The 18977-nt window shown below is 31.0% G+C and overlaps 3 protein-coding genes across 3 annotated transcripts; all 3 read right to left on the bottom strand.

The window, feature by feature from the left end:
* Positions 1-7046: 7046 nt before the first annotated feature.
* LOC110602651 (peroxidase 15) lies at positions 7047-8623 on the bottom strand. The gene is made up of 4 exons (XM_021740222.2): positions 8340-8623; positions 8023-8214; positions 7668-7836; positions 7047-7555 (listed from the first exon to the last, which is right to left on the bottom strand). The coding sequence occupies exons 1-4, from the start codon at positions 8559-8561 to the stop codon at positions 7110-7112; spliced, it is 1029 nt and encodes a 342-aa protein (XP_021595914.1). The 5' UTR covers positions 8562-8623; the 3' UTR covers positions 7047-7109.
* A 1694-nt stretch (positions 8624-10317) lies between these two features.
* On the bottom strand, positions 10318-11893 carry LOC110602498 (peroxidase A2). The gene is made up of 4 exons (XM_021740033.2): positions 11564-11893; positions 11261-11452; positions 11004-11172; positions 10318-10873 (listed from the first exon to the last, which is right to left on the bottom strand). Exons 1-4 carry the CDS (start codon positions 11783-11785, stop codon positions 10425-10427), a joined length of 1032 nt encoding a protein of 343 aa, XP_021595725.1. The 5' UTR covers positions 11786-11893; the 3' UTR covers positions 10318-10424.
* Positions 11894-13528: 1635 nt separating this feature from the next.
* LOC110601331 (peroxidase E5) lies at positions 13529-15386 on the bottom strand. Its single transcript, XM_021738427.2, has 4 exons — positions 15102-15386; positions 14791-14982; positions 14445-14613; positions 13529-14049 (listed from the first exon to the last, which is right to left on the bottom strand). Exons 1-4 carry the CDS (start codon positions 15333-15335, stop codon positions 13592-13594), a joined length of 1053 nt encoding a protein of 350 aa, XP_021594119.1. The 5' UTR covers positions 15336-15386; the 3' UTR covers positions 13529-13591.
* Between the last annotated feature and the right edge of the window lie 3591 nt (positions 15387-18977).

Below are 18977 nucleotides of genomic sequence, written 5' to 3'. Positions count from 1 at the left end.
CGGTTCACAACGTTCCATCATGATTTTTTTTTTATCGAAGACAACGTTCCATCGTGATGAAAGAAGGGAATACACAAAAACAAAAACAAAAACAAAACGTATCTACCTTCAAAAGCTATAGATTCATCCATACCCATTGCTTCAATTTTTACAAGGAGAAGAAATCTGGCTTTTGCTTTTGGATTCATCTTTATTTTTGTAACTTGTACATTTCTCGTTGCCTTTTATCCATCATCTAGTGCTTATTTCGTTTACTCAGCTCCTTGGTTTAATAGTTTCATTAGAACCACTTCCTCTTACAAATCCAATTTTTCTTAAATGATCCCACGTCCCCGCCACCTGAAGGCAACTACATTAATCCATTATTGAGTGATGGTGTGGATTCTCAATCTTTATCATCTAAAAATGATTTAAGAAAAGATTCCCATTATCAAGAAAACCAAGATATATCTAACAAGGAAAATGAAAGGAAGAAAAATGCCATGCAGAAGAGAAGTAGAAGACACAAGGCATCTGTGCGAAAATAGAAGAACTTAAAATGGATAGAGAAAATGAGAAGATGCAATATATTTACATTTACAGAAGCTACACAGTTTCTCATTTTAGGTACGTGAACCACTAAGTATTCTTAAAATCTGCTATTAGTTTATGCGCTGTTTAGTTAACTTTCATACATTTACAGAGGCGGAGAATGGAATTCCGGCGGCCGTTGTGACGGTGAGAGGGAGGAGAAATTAATGAGTTTGAAGATGATCCATATATGGTGAAAGTTCTGGAATCTGTCCTTCAAGAGATGAGGGCACCAGTATTCTTTTAAACGTTACAAGAATGACTAATTTTTGCAGAGATGCTCACCCTTCAGTTTATAGAAAGAAGGATATACCTGAAGAGGATAAAAGATCCCCATTAAAATTTCAAGATTGTAGCCATGGGTGTCTCCCTGGAGTTCCTGATATATGGAATGAAATAACATACTCTCAACTCCTTTTGAAATACAAGCAAAATCAACTAAAACGACAACGCATACAAATTACATTGAATACATTTTAATTATTTATTTAAAAGAAAATTATAATGTAGTGTTTGAGAGAACCAAATAATTTCTCCTTTTGAAACCTATGCCATGCACACCTAAATTCAAACATTTAGGCTTGGATTACAAGATAATATCTTTGACCAATTCCTATAGATTGATTTATTATTAATAAATAATTTTTGGCTTTTAGTTTACGTAAAGCAATTGGTTTCTCCGTTTCAAAGAGTGCGCCACAGACCAGCGTTGCATCAAAGTCTTCAAATATCTCAGCTTTTTTCTGACAAATGCTTTTAATATCGCCGTCCTGTACGATCCCAAATAATCCCACTTTAAAATATAAATACTAACTCCATACTATAATAGTTGTCATTTTAAAATTTTTATTTTAAATTATTTATCACTTTTCAAAATAATATTAGTTATTATTTTTGTATACATTCTTATTAATATTTAAATTATTTAATATTAATATATATATAAAATATTTAAAAAGTATTTTAAATAATTTATAATAATTTTTTCAAAAATTAAATTTATAAATATTAAATGTCAGAGTGTAGTCGTACGATATTGAGATTTGACACTTCTAAGCATTGGAGTTCTTCCTTTATGGGATTACACGTGTATGATTGATTTTGATAAACTACACTAGATTTAGTATATCGCATATAAATATATATTTTTTTTCACTTATAAAAAATATAATTAAATAAATAAAATTAATAAATTAATAAAAAAATATTTTTTTAAATATATATAAAAAATAAAATACCAAACAAATTATAGTTAATATTAGCATTGTGGAAACATTTTCGTATTTGCATAGAAGGGGTTGTATTATTATTATTTGGATTAACAGGAAAAAGAAACAAAACGCTCGCATAATTTTTAAAAAAAAATTAATTTAAACAAAACAACTTTCAATTGATTGTTTAGATACAATTATAACAAAGTTTGAAATCAAACTTGAATTCAGCTTTTGTACACAATGGAAAATTCAATTATTTCCATTCAATAATTGAAAAATACAGTTAATCTATTAAAAAATTAAACTAAATTAAGAAGGCTCAAATCTAAAAATTCTTCAAATGTTGGTCTTTCTTTTTTTTTTTTTTTCTCTAATTGACTTTTTAAAATTAATTTTTAATAGGATAATTGGATATTTGATTATCTAATAAATTATCATAGTAAAATCTGTAACTTCTCTTTTGACTTTTTTGCCCTTTATGTTTAAGTGCAAGAAACTTCTTTTTGTTTGACATTAATTAGTATAGCCAAATTCGTCAAATTATCTTTTCTCTACAATTAAGTTTAATTATAAAAAGTTAATAAATATTTTTTTATTTGATTTTTCTTGTAAACTTATAAAATAATATTTGCATATTAATTATAAAATATTTAAATATTTTTTTGTCACAGTGATTCGATTAAATTATTTATTGATTTTATAAATGAAAAATTAAATCTTAGGTTCAATTATTAATTGTGTATAAAATAATTAAATTAAATTATTATTCATATAATTTAAATATGACTTTCTTTATTAATTATTAAATGGTTACTAAAAATATTATAAAATAATCATATAATTTAATTAATTATTAAAAAATTTAATAATATAATTTAAATAATTTAATTAATTAAATATAATTTATTCTATCTAAATAGATTATATATATATATGTATTTATTATTTCAACTATAAATATATTAATTATTTATTATATGAGTGAATCAAATATTAATGATATAATATATCTTTATACATTAATTATATATGTATTTTTATATTAAAAATATATAATTAATAATTATATATAAAATAATATAATATTTTTATTGAAAATTATATAAAATATATATTAATATTGACATTATTATTATTTAAATATTATTATTATTATTATTATTATTTTAATATTAATTATTTATTTTTTTAAAATAAATATAATAATATTTAAAAAATCAAGATTTGAATTGAAATTAAAATTAAAATTAAAGTTAAAAAAATTAAAATAAAAATTGAAATCGAATTAAAATCATATCGAAATTTTTAAAAAAATAAAATAAAATTGTTTATTGTATTAATAAAATTTCATTAAATAAAAATGAATATCATCATAAATAGAAAGACGATTATGCCTAATAGATTCTCTAGTCAAAATATGAGCAGTTAGAGTAGTATTATGATGAACCATCTAGCAGAAATATCCATTCTAGAGTCTAACAAAGATTTACCATCATTCAAAATCAAATTCTTGCATAAAATAATTTAGTAAAGATGGTCCTCAAGTGCCTGTCTAAACCTCTGCATAAGATAATTTGGCAAATATATTCTTCCTTCTTTTTCATATATCGAGTATAAATCATTAAAGTCTCCCAAACAAAACCACATAAGAGAGCTTCTACGAGATAAAACTCTAATAAGATTTCAAGACTGACGTCGTCGTTACTATTCCAGAAACCAATAATAACTAGTAAACCTCTATTGAACATTACATTCCGAAACAACTGAATCAATAAAATTTGAAGAAAAGTCAACCACAGAAACAGATATATGACTCTTCCACATTAACGAAAGGCTTCCTCCCAATCCTTATCTACTGAGAAGACACCATCAAAATGTAAAAAATTACAAAAAAATTTCATACGAGAATTAAGAGCTTTTGTTTCCATCAAAAATAAAATGTCCGACTTGTAACTAGTATCCAAATCCTTCAATGCATTAATTGTCCGAGAATTGCCGAGTCCTCGACAGTTCCAACACAGGACAACCATTGTTTTCGGCTATTCTGACATTTGACTAGATGAGCCGCTTCACTATTGCTTGTCAAATTAACATTCGCAGGAGTGTTATTAGAGGTATTCTGTTGAGAGAAAGGAAAACCTATAACAACATTATGTTTAGTGTTTATTGGACTTTTTTAGCATCATCATTTATTCGGACTGCAATCTCCTCATGAAACTTATCAGAACTGCCTTGACCCACAGAATTCTTATCCATGTCCATAATATGGTCCTCCGTCTCCTTATTTACAATGGGTTGACTTTTGCCAAATAAGGAGAATTGCCTATTATGTGCTGCTGAATTAGTGTTTTCAAAATTGCTAGTTGATGCTAATCCTACCACAAATCCCGATGGAGCAGAATTACTGAAATCACTCAGCCACAGACTTGTCGGTCTCTGGTTCCGACGAACAGGTGCTCCGACAAAATCACCTCAACCAAACTAGATATATTCTTTCTTCAACCCCAGCCGCAAGTCACAAAAAGCCTCCACATGATCCAGTTTGCCACATAGATAACAAAAAATAGTCAGCTTTTTGTATTGAAACTACTTGTCGGTCTATGGTTCCGACGAACAGGTGCTCTGAGAAAATCACCTCAACCAAACTAAATATATTCTTTCTTCAACACCAGCCGCAAGTCACAGAAAGCCTCCACATGATCCAGTTTCCCACATAGATAGCAAAAAATAGTCAGTTTTTTGTATTGAAACTTTACAGTAAACACAGTACCATTATCTCTAACAAACTTCTTCCGCCATTTCAAAGGTTGACGAATATCCAAACAAACTTTAACTCTCATAAGATCTGACGACATAGCTGAAACATTTTTCATATCATACTCTTTATAGTGGCCAACAAAATCTCCGACCAATTTAGCCAACGTCTCGTTATAATAACCAGAAGGGAGGCCTTTAATCAGAACTCAAAAATCAGAATGAGTTAGAGAGATATGGAGATGATTTTCATTACCTTGTATCTCCTTCCAAACAAGCAGAAATCGATTGTACAACCAAAGGTCCCATTTCCTATATTTTCAAAATCAACATTATTAAAAAACAGAAATAAATATCTTTTTGCCTCTAATTCCATAATAGATATCTCTCTAAAGGATACCATAAATCTGTCAAAGAGTGCATATTCTGAAAAATTGATACCATACAGAAATCATAAGTGACGATTAGCATAGCTCTGGAACTCTTAATAGGTATAACAACATATTCTTTTTCATCGATAGTCAATTAACGCAGATCCTCTTTCATGGGGAAGGGAAAAGAAAAAGTTAGATTTAAAGAAGTGGAAAAAGCGAGAGTATCGAGTTACAAATGGGTTTCGACCATAGAGCCCTTTTATAGGGGCTGCCAGACCACCTTTCGGCAGCCTAAAGTGCCTCCAAAACTCATGCAAGTTCGGCGGCCGAACCTTGGCCATTTTCGGAAGCCAAACTTGCCCCCCTAAACTATTCCATGTTCGGCGGCCGAACCTTGGTCATTTTCGGAAGCCAAACTTGCCCCCTAAACTATCTCATGTTCGGCGGCCGAACCTGAAAATGCCTCCATGGTACTACAGAGGAAAACTTGTATCGAAAGTTTTGCTAATTAAAATTTTTATAAAATATAAATCTTATTTTTTAAAAAAATTATTTAAAATTGTATTAAAACTGTATTGAAATTATTTAAAATCGTATTAAAATTGTACAGAAATTTAATTTTAAATATAGTTTTTAAAAATAAAAAATTAAGACTTTAAGTCAGATTTTAATTCTTAACCATAATTGTATTAGAATCGAAACTGAATCACCTTAATTTTAGTAATTAATTATTGCTTGGATTATAATAAGTAATTAGCCTAATTTTATGGTTTTGACTTTGATAAATCAGAGAGAAATTTAAATTTGACATATAACCAGTAGTTGTGGAATAAATGCCATTTGGATCCTTATTCCCGGCACGCATTTCAATGGAGCTTGCATAATTTCATTAATTTATAAAGCGTTAGTGACTTAGTACAATCATTTTCAATTAAGCGTGTGGATTCCACAAATTCAATTGAAATTTAAATTTTATAAATTAATTTTTTAAGAAATAAAATTGTTGATGTAGACTATTTTTGCTGAATAAACCATAAGCAGCCGTGAATCACACGACTTGTGAGATAGTCATTTGTGGAAAGATAATGCATGCATGAGAAGATTGCAACCACAGACAATTAGTATTTGGATAATCATTCGAAACTGAAAAAGTAAGGAAAGCAAAAAGACAAAACTTACAAATCGTGAGCTTATTAGCTCACAAGTTGCACGTGAGTTTAACGCCTGTTTAAGCTTAAATATAAGAGTTAATAGTTAAAAAAATTTTACTTTTAATTTTATTATTATTTTTTTAAATTAAATTTTAATCTTTTAAAATTAATTTAATTATATATTACCGTTAAAAATTAATAAGTGAATAACTTTATAAATATTTTTCTCAATTTCAACTATTTAAAAAAAACTTTATATCATATATTTTAATTAACTCGAACTATATTTATCCATCATCGATATTTTTAATTTTATAATCTTATAAATTACTCGAATCAACGTGATTTATTAAAAATATTGTTTATGTGGACCATTTTGATTTTCATATTCTGATACTTTGTATGCATTGTAATAAATGAAGCGATCAAGACTTTTGTAGAGTTATTTGAAAATATCATGATTCAATGAATTAGAGGAAGCGCGTGAGGGAGGGGCGGGGGCCTATGTGTGTGGACGTTGATAGCTTGTTGATTTTTCTTTTTCTACTTTTATATCTGCCCAAACAACAAGTTACGACCCATTGATATGTCCAATTGTCCACAGCTATTTTGTTTAAAGTCTTCAATATATATGACAAAGAACAAAAAGAAAAGAAAAGAGAATATCTGATCTTTGAATTCTCGTCATAAAATCCAAAGTTTGATTTGTGAAAATTTGTAAGTAATAATGCTATTATTAATATTTTAATTCTATATTTCAAAAATTATAAAAGACATAAACTTAAACGATTTTAAAAATATATTTATTTCGATTTGAGAGTTTCAGTACACACCAAATAAACACAAAAAGAGGCGAAGGAGAAGACATGAATTAAACTTACAATAACTTTTTATTACACATGTTTTTTTTTTTTTTTATTTTATTTTTAGATAGGAAAAGAAAAGTAAAATTCAAACTTCTTGATTCTCCACACAGCACTCTATAAGATCCAACAATGATCATATTAATTTATTTAATGTTGGACATAAAAGAGAAATTTCTTAAATCACATAGAAGTAACCATACGAATGCCCGGTTCAGCCAAATTGCCATTTCTTCTGCGACAGTTCAATCTAATTTCTCCTTCAGTTCCTGTTAAAGGCCTGAGATTCCCCATTCTGATCATAGCATCCACAAAGCTTTGAAAAAATACGGCCCGATTAGCAGTAAATCTATTAACGATTTCAGTAGTATTAGATCCCGGAGTCGAAAATAGAACTTGATCACTCTTTAGAAGACCTCTGCCAAATTGAAGATTAGAGAAATATTGGTTATCGAACACATTAGGTGTTGTAGCATCAAGCTGGGTTCTCGAATTTGCATCCGTCGTTCCATTTCTTGAGCATATTCTGCTTAGTGTTACATTATAAGTTGAGTTCAATGGTAGTTCAGGAGAGTCGTATATTCTAGTCCTAAAAGTTCGACATTGAGCTTGTCCAAACGTATGAGCGCCTGAAAAAGATTTTTTTTTTATAAGAAAAAAGAATTATAATATAATACCCTAAAGTAAAAAACTTAGAGGGATTGCAATATTTTGTAATTAATAAGCAATATATGAGCTCACCGGAGAGGGCAACTAAGTCGGTAACATTAGGGAGGCCAACGTTGCGGAAATTGACGATGAGCTCCTCGAGGGTCATAAAGGGACTTGGAAGGCTAAGATTAGCTTGAGCCCTGCTTGCATTAAAGCTATCTCTTCTTCCAAGTAGATTAGTCCATGTTGGCCCACCGGCCTGCAACCAATCTCATTTATATTAGTCTACGCTCAACTGCACCTGTCAGCTCCAGCTCCATCCAAAATTAAATTCAATGTACAGAAAAATCAAATATTTAAATAATTTTTGTTAAGTTTATTGCAATAAGTTTGATGTACTAGAATAATTAAAAACTCGTCGAAAGCTAATAGTGATATGCATTACCAAAGTAACAGATTCTTGAGAAGCAATGGTGAGAATATCAGCGCAAGAAACAACTCCAGGACAAGCACTCTCCAACCTAGCCTTCATTGTATCGACAACATCGAAACCTCTTGCTGAGTTGTTATTACCAAGAGCTTCTTTCTCACCCTCCATAGTAGGAGTAGTGTCCAACAAGAGTGATCCATCACAGCCCTGTTATAATATTATTCCATACGTTCATAAATGAATTTCAGAAAGAAGAAACAGTCAAAATTACAAAAATATCCCCGTTTGCAACTTTAGAGATCATGACATGTGTGGTTGCAAAATTAACTTACATTAACGAAGCAGTCATGGAAATGAAGCCTGTTGAGGCTGGCATCGATCCTGGGATCAGTAAGCATGGCCTCCAGGATGACTTCTCGTATGATAAAGGAGACATTTGGGCAAGTCTGGTCGTAAAATGTCGGAGAGAGCTGAGCATAGCCCAGCTGCGCTCCGACCAAAATTGCAGAGACCAAACCAGCCACTATCATCAATAATGGAGAAGGATGCTTCATTTTTTTTCCTCTAGATTATGTATTGCAGTGATGAGTTTTGGATGTGTAATGATGTTTTGAAGGTTCTATTTATAGAGTGAGAAGGACAAAGAAGAGATTTGAAATTGAGGAAGTTGCTCTGCAAGTTTCATTAATTTTCACATGTCTGTAGTCATATTCTTACCTAACCTGTGTTTAACATCAAGCACGATTTGTCCTAAAGGGAAATTTAACTGATTTAGATGGTAATTGTCGACCATATAACTGCAGATAATCTTCCTTCATTTTTATTATACTTCCGACAATAATTCATTGTGAAAATAAGTTCAAATCCATTTTTATACTTTATTATTAAAAGTAGTAAACAAATTTTAATATTTAAAAATTAAATAAGTAAATTTTATTTTATTATTAAAAAAATTAATATTCTACCTTTTAATTGGTTGAAATTAAAAATGAAGCATCATAAAATAATATATTGCATCATACTAACGATTATTACTTATATTTGTATGTTAATTAATAAATATAAAAAATTTATGCCTATTACGTATAACATTTATTAATTTTATTTAATAAAAATTTCAATATTATTATTGTCCCTAAGTAGGGAGAAAAGACAGATTTTCTAAAACTTCTAGAGCCTTTTACCGGCTTTCATTGTTTAATCAAAATAGAGAGATAAATAATAATATTTGTTTCAATTCAATAATTAAATGGTTAGGTGGCTGATGACCATTTATAAGACAAATAGCAGTTAGGTTGATTCATAGCTATTATTCATATAATTGTCACCTTCTGTATAAATATATATGTAAAGGCTTCTTTTCCTATTCCATGGAAATATTTTTGGATTAATATTTCTAAAATTGCTAATAATTTTTTTTAAAAAAAATTTTATACATATAAACTAGAAATAAAAATAAATAATTATCCTAACAAGCGTTGACGATAACACAGAATACGTAATCTGCTTACCTTAGTTAGATTTTACGTAATTTGCATGTATATGTTAAATACTAATAGCCATATTAATTAATTAGGGATATAAGAAAGTGGGCTTAAGTACATTAATTGGTTAGCATGATTTTTAAAGTTCTTGGTTTTGGCACATGCGTATACAATTATACTTTTACTATCTAAAACATTTTATTAAAAAATATTAATTTCTTTTATAAAACTAATAAACTATAAATTTTTTTTAAAAAAAATTTAATGATTATATATTTGTTTTATTTTTTTATATCTCTCTCTATATATTAAATTGTTAGTTTTATTTTTTATATATATTACTTAATTTTTACTTGATTAAAATAATATAATAAATTAATAATTATATATTTGTTTTAACAGTAAAATAAATTATATGATTAATTATTATATATATATGACAGGTAGGTAAAATTTATTAAATATTTAACATAAATTCGTTGTTAATTATTAACTAATAATTTGGATGAAAGTAAACTAGCTTCTTTGGCTTGAATTGCAAATATGATGGAGAGCTATGGTTATTTTTAAGGAACTTGAATAATAGATGCTCTTTTAATCATTATGAGGGTGGGAAAATTTTAAAATCTTGATTTTTTATGGGGAGAATTATTTAAGGGATGTACTAATTTCATTGCATATATCCAATTAATTTGCTAGTCTAGGCATCTTTAAATAAGTAATAAATAATTTCTTAATTGTACATTGTATACATTTATTTATATTAGGAAAATTATTTCATTTGTACATTTAATTAAATTACTAAATTTTAATATTTCTTGTAGGATCACGTGAAAATCGATTTATTCCATAAATTATAAAGTAAGTCATACATGCATACATCAGTGTATTTTTCGCTTTTTATTTTAGTATGCATACAATATTCTTATTAGATCACATAGAGCTAATAAGAAGGGTGTCTGCTCCGACTCCATTAACTTTACTACAGTTCAATCGAATCTCTCCAGCTGTTCCTGTTGAAACGTTGAGATTTCCCATTTTGAGCATGGACACCACAAAGCTTTCAAAGAAAGCAGTCTGATTACCACTAAAATTTCTCACAATATCAACAGTATCGGCCCCAGGAGTTGAAAACAGTTCCTGATCGGTCTGGAGAAGGCCTTCCCCAGCTAAAAGATTTGAGTAATAATCATTGTCAAAAATATCAGGAGTTGTGAGATCGAGATTATTTATTACAGTTGTGTTTCCTCCTTGAGGACATATCTGTTGAAGTGTCTGCAAATAGGTTGTATTTAATGTTGGGTCTGGGAGACCAGTGTTATTGAAGTTGTATAATCGTTGGATAAAGGCTCCACATCGAGCTCTTCCAAATGTATGAGCACCTGGTAGATACCAAGCAATCACTGGTTTATTTTTTTTTTTCCTTATAAAATAATTGATTAAATGAAAATTAAAAAAGTCATGCAATAAGTTATTAGAGAGTATTATGTAAAAACAATAATTCAAAATTACCAGATAGGGCAACTAGATCAGTGTCGTTGTTGAGGCCGACGGCCGTGAAGGCGGACTTGAGACCCTCAAGGGTCAAGAAGGGACCTGGAAGGCTAGTATTAGCTAGACTTCTGTTCGCCGTTGTGCTATCTCTCCTTCCAAGTTGAGTGCTCCATATTGGCCCTCCTGCCTGCATGCTTAATATCTAATTATTAATAAAATTAATCCATTTCTTATTAAAAAGAAACTGTACTAAACACATCCAAAGCCAACATTACCAAAGCAACAGATTCTTGAGCTGCAACAGCGAGAATATCAGCACAAGAAACAACGCCGGGGCAAGCACTCTCCAATCTACCCTTCATTTTATCAACAACATCGAACCCTCTGGCTGAGTTATTATTAGGAAGAGCTTCCTTCTCACTCTCTATAGTAGCACTGTTGTCCAACAAGATTGAAGCATCACAGCCCTGCAACAATATCAACACGTACACATTTGAAATCCTCACTAAATCAAGGCCTGATCTGATCAGAGAAGAAATAAATAAGAAAAAAAGAGAGATGAACTTCAAAAAGTTTACTTGGACAAAGCAGTCATGGAAGTGAAGCCTGATGAGGCTGCCACCAATCCTTGTATCAGTTTGCAGGGCTTCTGCGATGACTCCACGGATAATGGAGGAGACATTTGGGCAGCTTTGATCGTAAAATGTTGGAGATAGCTGAGCAGAGGCCAAGCCTCCCGATGATACAAACAGAATTGCGTATAAAGCTATCACCACCAACGTCAATGGAGAGGGATGCATCGTCTTTCTGTACCTAAAGCTAATGGTTTTGATGAGTTCTCAGTGTTTGTGAAATGGTCCCATTGAAGCTTTTTTTTTTTTTATAGAGCAATAACGATGGGAAGCAGGTGGCGCAGTTGCCCTGCCATTTTCATTTGATTTAATTTTCTATCTATTACGGTCCACTCGGAACGTAATTATGCAATGGGGAGGTGATTGGTGATGGAAGATTTGAGCCCTATGGATTATTGTATGTCTAATTATTTGTTGACTCCAATAGATTAAACCTACTTGATTATTTGTTTTTTCATACAATTTTAAAAAATGTTAAAATTATAATATTAAAATTTTAGTTTTTTAACAACTCCAATAGAATAAATTCAGATAACATCTAATCTAGTTTACCACTCTCAATTTAAAATCAAGAATTTAATTCAATTTTATTTTTTTATGATTATTTTGTTTGCAATAAAAAAATTTTATTTTTTTTAATTTAAAATTTTTTTATTACATATAAAAATAAAATTATGTATGGTTTTTCAAAAATTTATTTAAATTTTTTGTTTTCAAAATAATTTATATCAAAGATAAAATAATTAAACTTGAATTTTATACGTTGATTATTAAAAAAACTTTAAATAAATACAATATATAGTAATAATTATTATTATAATGGGATATTTCAAATTAATAGAATTTAATATTTTTTATATAATTATTCAATTGTAAAACGAAAAATTATGAATAAAAAATATTTTATATAAATTATTAATTTAAAGTATATATATATAAGGTTAAACAAGTTTCCATTTCAAAAAAAAAAAAAATAAAAAGGTTAAACAAGTTTAAATAATATTGAATTAAAAATGAAAAAAAAATGATTTGAAATAAATTTTTATCAAATGTATAACTAAATTCAATTTTCAAAATTTTAAAATAATTTTTATTTGAAGCAAAACAATTTACTGGTAAATCTATTTAACCATTATGATTATTATTTAAATAATATATATTACTCAAAGTTTATATATTTTTATTGAAAATTTATATAAATACTATTGTAATTTTTGATAATTTATGTTTTGAAAAATTTAATACTTGTATAAAAATAATTAAAAAAATATCTAAAACAACGGAAGGAAATTAAAAGCCTTATTCCTTTCCCGTCTTGGAAGGTAACATATCGGACATCTGCCTTCTATTATAATGCAGCTGGGACACTTTGTCACTGAAATAAATACCTACGTCTATTTATTTATTTATTTTTTTTAAATTCATTATTAATAGATTAATTGGATTTTTATAGTAAACTTTGGAATAAGTCTTCCCTATGAGTTTTTAAATTTTTCAAGCAAATTATCTTAACTTGGAAAATAATGTTAACAAAGAAAAATTTATTGAATAGAAACATTTATATATATATATATATATCCGCCTTGATGCATGTATATATATTTATTAGGAGTGTGACACGACATCAATAGAATAAAATAGGGCTGCTATGCTGTTCTTTTTTAAGGAAATAAAATATTTTTGGCAACTGAGTTGGTTGGATTTTAAGTAATAAATTAGCCTACTTATTGACTTTTTGAAAAATAAATGTGGAATATATGCCATTTGGATCCTTATTCCCCCACATATGTATGTATCTTATTTCAACTGTCTTTAAAATTATTTAATTTTTTATTTAATTAGAAAAATATTTTATATTGATTAATTTATTTATTTAGAAAAATTTATTTTATATATGAGTAAAGGAGGATACTTCAAGTGTATCTTATAATTTTCCATTTATTTTAACAGAATTCATACAAGATTTTTATCAAATCACATGGAGCTAACGAGAAGAGTGTCTGCTCCGCCTGATGAATCTCCATTAACTTTCCTACAATTCAACCTGATCTCTCCAGCAGTTCCTGTTAAAACTTTGAGATTTCCCATTCTGAGCATGGACACCACAAAGCTTTCAAAGAAAGCAGTCTGATTAGCACTAAATTTTTTAACAATTTTAGCAGTATCAGCTCCGGGAGTTGAAAATAGTTCCTGGTCTGTCTGAAGAAGGCCTTTCCCAACTAGAAGATTTGAATAATAATCATTGTCAAAAGTATCTGGAGTTGTGGGATCGAAATTAGCTAATACAGTTGTATTTCCTCCTTGAGGACATATTTTTCGGAGAATTCGCAAATAGGTTGGGTTCAATGTTGGATCCGGGCGACCGGTGTTATTGAAGTTGTATAAACGGTGGATAAATCCTCCACATTGAGCTCTTCCAAATGTATGAGCACCTGATCAATGCCAAGAAAAAATTAATAAAAATTGAAACACTTAATTTTTAATGAGAAATAAAAAAATAAATTGAAAATCGATGCTATATTTCTTAAAAAAATTATTTAATATAATTATTATATCTACAATAATTATATATATTTAAATATTAATTATATATATAAAAAATTACATAAAATCCATCATAATTTATATTATATATAATAATAATTGTATTATAATTTTTTTAAAAATTTTTTAATTAATTGCTTGAATAGATTAATATAAGATATATTAAATAAAATATTTTGTCCTACGATCAACAATATTTTAAATGAAAATTAAAAAAGTCATCCAGTCTTATTGCAATGAGTTATTAGAGAGTATTACATGAAAAAGAATAATTGAAAATTACCAGATAGGGCAACTAGATCGGTGTGGTTGTTGAGGCCGATGGCGGTGAAGGCGGACTTGAGACCCTGGAGGGGCAAGAAGGGACCTGGAAGGTTAGTATTAGCTAGACTTCTGTTTGCTGTTCTGCTATCTCTCCTTCCAAGTTGATTTCTCCATATTGGCCCTCCAGACTGCATATAGCTAGCCATCAACTCCATCATTATTTCATACATAGATCATTACTAATTAAATTAGTAATATTAATACAAAAATTTTATAGTCGTTGCTGAAATCTAAAATATGTTAGTGTGATAAAATTCAATTTCTCATTAAAAAATTGAAATAAACATATTGAAAGCCAACGTTACCAAAGCAACAGATTCTTGAGCAGCAATAGTGAGAATATCAGCGCAAGAAACAACTCCAGGACAAGCAAACTCCAACCAAGCCTTCATTTTATCAACAACGTCAAAACCTCTGAGTGAGTTATTATTAGGAAGAGCTTCCTTCTCACTCAATATAGTATCACTGTTGTCCAACAAAACTGATGCATCACAACCCTGTAACAATATCAATATAAACATTTCAACTCCTCATTAAATCAAGGCCTCATCTGATCACAGAAACAATAAAAAAAAAAAAAAAAAAAAAAAAAAAGATGATGGTTATTGAAGTTTACTTGCACAAAGCAGTCATGGAAGTGAAGCCTGATGAGGCTGGCACCAATCCTTTTATCAGTTTGCAATGCGTCTGCGATGACTTCACGAATAATGTGGGAGACAAATGGGCAGCTTTGATCATAAAATGTTGGAGATAGCTTAGCCTGGGCCAAGCCTCCAGATGATTCAATCAGAATTGCGCATAAAGCTATCAGCACCAACATCGATGGAGAGGAATGCATTGTCTTTCTCATTGAATTAATCTAATGGTTTAGAAGAGTTCTCGGTCTTGAGAAATGGTCTCATTGAAGCTTTCATTTATAGACCAATAAGAATGGGAAGGAGCTGGGGCAGTTGCCCTGCCATTTTCATTTAATTATATATTTTTTTGGTAGGACCATTTGCATTTGCATTTATTTTCTTATCTATCAACTCCGGCCTATTCCTGGTAATTAAATAGGCTAATTATATGGTTTTTTGACGTTCTGAAAAATAAGTGAGATCATTTGGCTTTGTTTTTTTTGGTATAAAACATATCCCAAATCCAATTGAGATCATTTGGCTTTGACATATAAGCTGTAAATGTGGAATATAAGCCATTTGGATCACAATTCCACGTATGTGTTTGATTTCAGCTGCATAATTTCATTAATTTATAAGAAGTTAGTTAATTAATTAACTTCAATTAAGTCCATGCATCATCAATTTGATACTCTATCGATCTCATCATTTTTATTTATATTTTCTTTTTTAATTATTCTAAAAAATTATTATATACTTTTTTAATATATTACAATAATATATAATTAATTATTATAATTTTATTTTATTAATTATTATTTTTTATATAAATATTTAAAATATCTTTTAATATTTAATAAAATTTAATATATTTAATATGAATATAATTAAAAAATTATTTTTTAATATACTTAAAAATAATTAATATGAATAAAAATTATAAGATAGAAGAAATATTAATTTATAATTTCAATCGTATTGCCTTATAACATCTTTTATTAATTTTCACAACATAATATAATTTTATTCACGTATACAACAGTTGTATTTTTCTTCTTCAAAACTTGTATGAATTGTTGTTAAAGAGGTAATCGCGATTAATATATATATATATATATATATATATATATATAGTAATACCCGGCTAGATCAGACATCGAAATTCTTACCGTCCGGAGGAATTCGAGGATGTCAGAGGTTTCGAGAAAGGTAAGAGAAAGGTTTCCTAAAATGTTTTTAAGTGTTTTAAAGGTTTAGAGTGGAATATGATTGAGTTTTGAAGAGAAAAGACCAAGGAGGATTTGGCCAGGTTCGGCCGCCGAAGTAAAGTTTGGCCGCCGAAAGTGCCTTAGATTCGGCTTTCGAAACTCCACGTTCGGCCGCCGAACGTTGCATGGTTTTGCATACAGGTTTGGCTGCCGAAGGTGAGTCGGTCAGCTCCCTATAAAGCACCTCCAGTCGGTGAAATGGATAAGGATAGCTTGTCTTTTCCCGACCAGAGGTAAGATCATGTCCTCCATGAGTATTTTTCATGGTTTTAGCAAAGCTTGCAAAGGTTTGATTGGTTTTCATATTGGTTTGAAGGGTTTAAGCTAAAAAGAGACGTTTTGTGGTTTGGAGAGTTTGAAGGAGAGTTGCTCTATATGTAATACCCGGCTAGATTCCGGCATCGGAATCCCTACCTTCCGGCGGAATCTCCGTTGGAATATGGAATTTTGATGATGCCAGAGTCTTCTAGAGGGGTAAAATGTGTTTTCTAAAATGATTTTTACTGATTTCATGGTTTTAAATGAAAAAGAAGGGAGTTTTGAAAAGAAAAGACTAAGGAGGTTTTTGCCAGGTTCGGCCGCCGAAAGTGAAGTTCGGCCGCCGAACATGAGTTGGTTTCGGGAGCGCCTTTGGCCTCCGAAAGTCTTGATTGAACAAACCAGGTTCGGCCGCCGAACCTCAAGTTCGGCCGCCGAACATGGGGGTGTTTTGCATGCACGTTAGGCCGCCGAAGGAGGTTTGGCTGGCCACCTATAAAAGCCCCTCAGACCGGAAATGGGCGAGATTTCTCCCCATTCTCGAGCTCAGGTGTGTTCATGTCCTCCTCTAGTCGTTTTCTTGCTTTTTCTTCAAATCCTTCACGTTTTATAAGCTATATGGTTGTTTTGAAGAGTTTTAAAGCTTGGATCAAGGTTTGGAGAGCTTGGAGACTTTAAGAGTTTGGGTTCTCCACATCTCAAGCTTTGGGTCGCACCAACCCTCGATCTTCAAGAGGTAAGTGTGGATCTATGTTTTTCTTTACGTTTCATGAAGTTTTAAGATGGTTTTGATGGGTAGATATGCATGTTAGGGTTTATGTGGGTTTTATGCCCAATGTATGATAATGTATGTTCATGTGATGTTGTTTTTGGGAGTTTAAGCTTGTTTGAGCTCCCTTGTGCATGGTTAAGGACGTATGCATGTGTTTGAGAAGTCGGATGCTTGTTTTGGGGTGTATGGAAGGTTTGGGAGGCTTGAAATGCACAAAGGCTGAGTTCTGGATGAACTCAGGTTCGGCCGCCGAAGGTGGTTTCGGCCGCCGAACCTGCCTGAGGATGCATGGTTTGGCCGCCTAACCTTGCCCCCGAAAGTGGAGTTTTGGCTTGAAAGCAGACTTTCGGCCGCCGAAGGTAATGTTCGGCCGCCGAAAGTGCCTGACTTTCGTCTCTGGAGAGAAGGTTCGGCCGCCGAAGGTGCCCCCGAACCTGCCTGTCTTTCGGATCTGTCTGGGACTTTCGGCCGCCGAAGGTGCCGCCGAAAGTGCCTGACTTTCGGGTCTGTCTGGACTTTCGGCCGCCGAAGGTGCCGCCGAAAGTGCCCTGTCCAGACTTTTCTTGCATGTTTTCATGTAATGTTTTCAGGATGTTTTAGAGGGTTTTTGGGGAGTATAGTAGAGTTATGTTTATGTATGTTTGGCACCTCACTGGAGTCCACCTGTGTAGGATCGGACCCGAGGAACCGAGGTGTTTAGTAGTGTCAGCCGTTTCAGAGTCGGCCCTGAGCTAGTCACAGGTGAGTGGAACACAACTCTCTTAATTTAAAATAAATAAATTAAATGTTTTAGAGCATGATCCATGCATCATAAAATGCCATGATATGTATTAGGTTGTTTTGCATTAGAACCCACGAATATGATGCATTGCATAATATGTTGTTGATGTGGATGGATATTGGATGATCCTTAGCCCTCAGTATGAGATGAGATGATATGATATGATATGCCATGGTATGATATGAGATGAAAAGACCAGGTCGCCCCTGGTACTATGTTTATGTAAGCGAACACTAGGTGAGGCCTAATCGCCCCTGGTGCAGTTGGACATGTTATGATATGAATTATGCAAGCGAACACTAGGTGAGGCCTAATCGCCCCTGGTGCAGTTGGACATGTTATGATATGAATTATGCAAGCGAACACTAGGTGAGGCCTAATCGCCCCTGGTGCAGTTAGACATGTTATGATATGCAGAGGGCTAGTGGTGACAAATTCATCCTTTATGTGATTAGCTGTGATGTGTTGCATTTCATGAAAGCATGATTGAGAAAAAGTTAAATGATTTGATAAATAAAATGAATAATAAAATACCTAAAAAGTGTGGAATTAAAGCAAATGTTTTTAGTTTCTGCTCACTGGGCTTTTTAGCTCACCCCTCTCCCCTATCCCCAGGTTTGCAGGGTCAGAGATAGTCAGGAGATCAGCTGGATACGTCCATGGTCATGCTTATGTAATAGAGTAGTTGTGGACATGATGTAATCTAAGTTTATGTTTTGATGTAAAAAGAGTTGTATTGTTTAATGATATTATGTTATATGATCAGAGTTTTAGTATTGTGCTTGGCCCGAGCTGG

The sequence above is a fragment of the Manihot esculenta genome, chromosome 15 (assembly GCF_001659605.2).
Source record: "Manihot esculenta cultivar AM560-2 chromosome 15, M.esculenta_v8, whole genome shotgun sequence".
In the NCBI taxonomy this organism is placed as follows: domain Eukaryota; kingdom Viridiplantae; phylum Streptophyta; class Magnoliopsida; order Malpighiales; family Euphorbiaceae; genus Manihot; species Manihot esculenta.
This window is presented reverse-complemented; position numbering and strand designations above follow the sequence as displayed.

Excerpts from the sequence above, each read along its gene's own strand:
- LOC110602651 (XM_021740222.2), bottom strand. The coding sequence starts at position 8,561 with ATGAAGCATCCTTCTCCATTATTGATGATAGTGGCTGGTTTGGTCTCT. Across the intron at positions 7,837-8,022 it reads CTCAAGAATCTGTTACTTTG|GCCGGTGGGCCAACATGGAC; the intron begins GTAATGCATATC and ends GATTGGTTGCAG. Across the intron at positions 7,556-7,667 it reads CGACTTAGTTGCCCTCTCCG|GCGCTCATACGTTTGGACAA; the intron begins GTGAGCTCATAT and ends AATCTTTTTCAG.
- LOC110602498 (XM_021740033.2), bottom strand. The coding sequence starts at position 11,785 with ATGCATCCCTCTCCATTGACGTTGGTGGTGATAGCTTTATACGCAATT. Across the intron at positions 11,453-11,563 it reads TCCATGACTGCTTTGTCCAA|GGCTGTGATGCTTCAATCTT; the intron begins GTAAACTTTTTG and ends ATATTGTTGCAG. Across the intron at positions 11,173-11,260 it reads CTCAAGAATCTGTTGCTTTG|GCAGGAGGGCCAATATGGAG; the intron begins GTAATGTTGGCT and ends TTAAGCATGCAG.
- LOC110601331 (XM_021738427.2), bottom strand. The coding sequence starts at position 15,335 with ATGAGAAAGACAATGCATTCCTCTCCATCGATGTTGGTGCTGATAGCT. Across the intron at positions 14,983-15,101 it reads TCCATGACTGCTTTGTGCAA|GGTTGTGATGCATCAGTTTT; the intron begins GTAAACTTCAAT and ends ATATTGTTACAG. Across the intron at positions 14,614-14,790 it reads CTCAAGAATCTGTTGCTTTG|TCTGGAGGGCCAATATGGAG; the intron begins GTAACGTTGGCT and ends AGCTATATGCAG.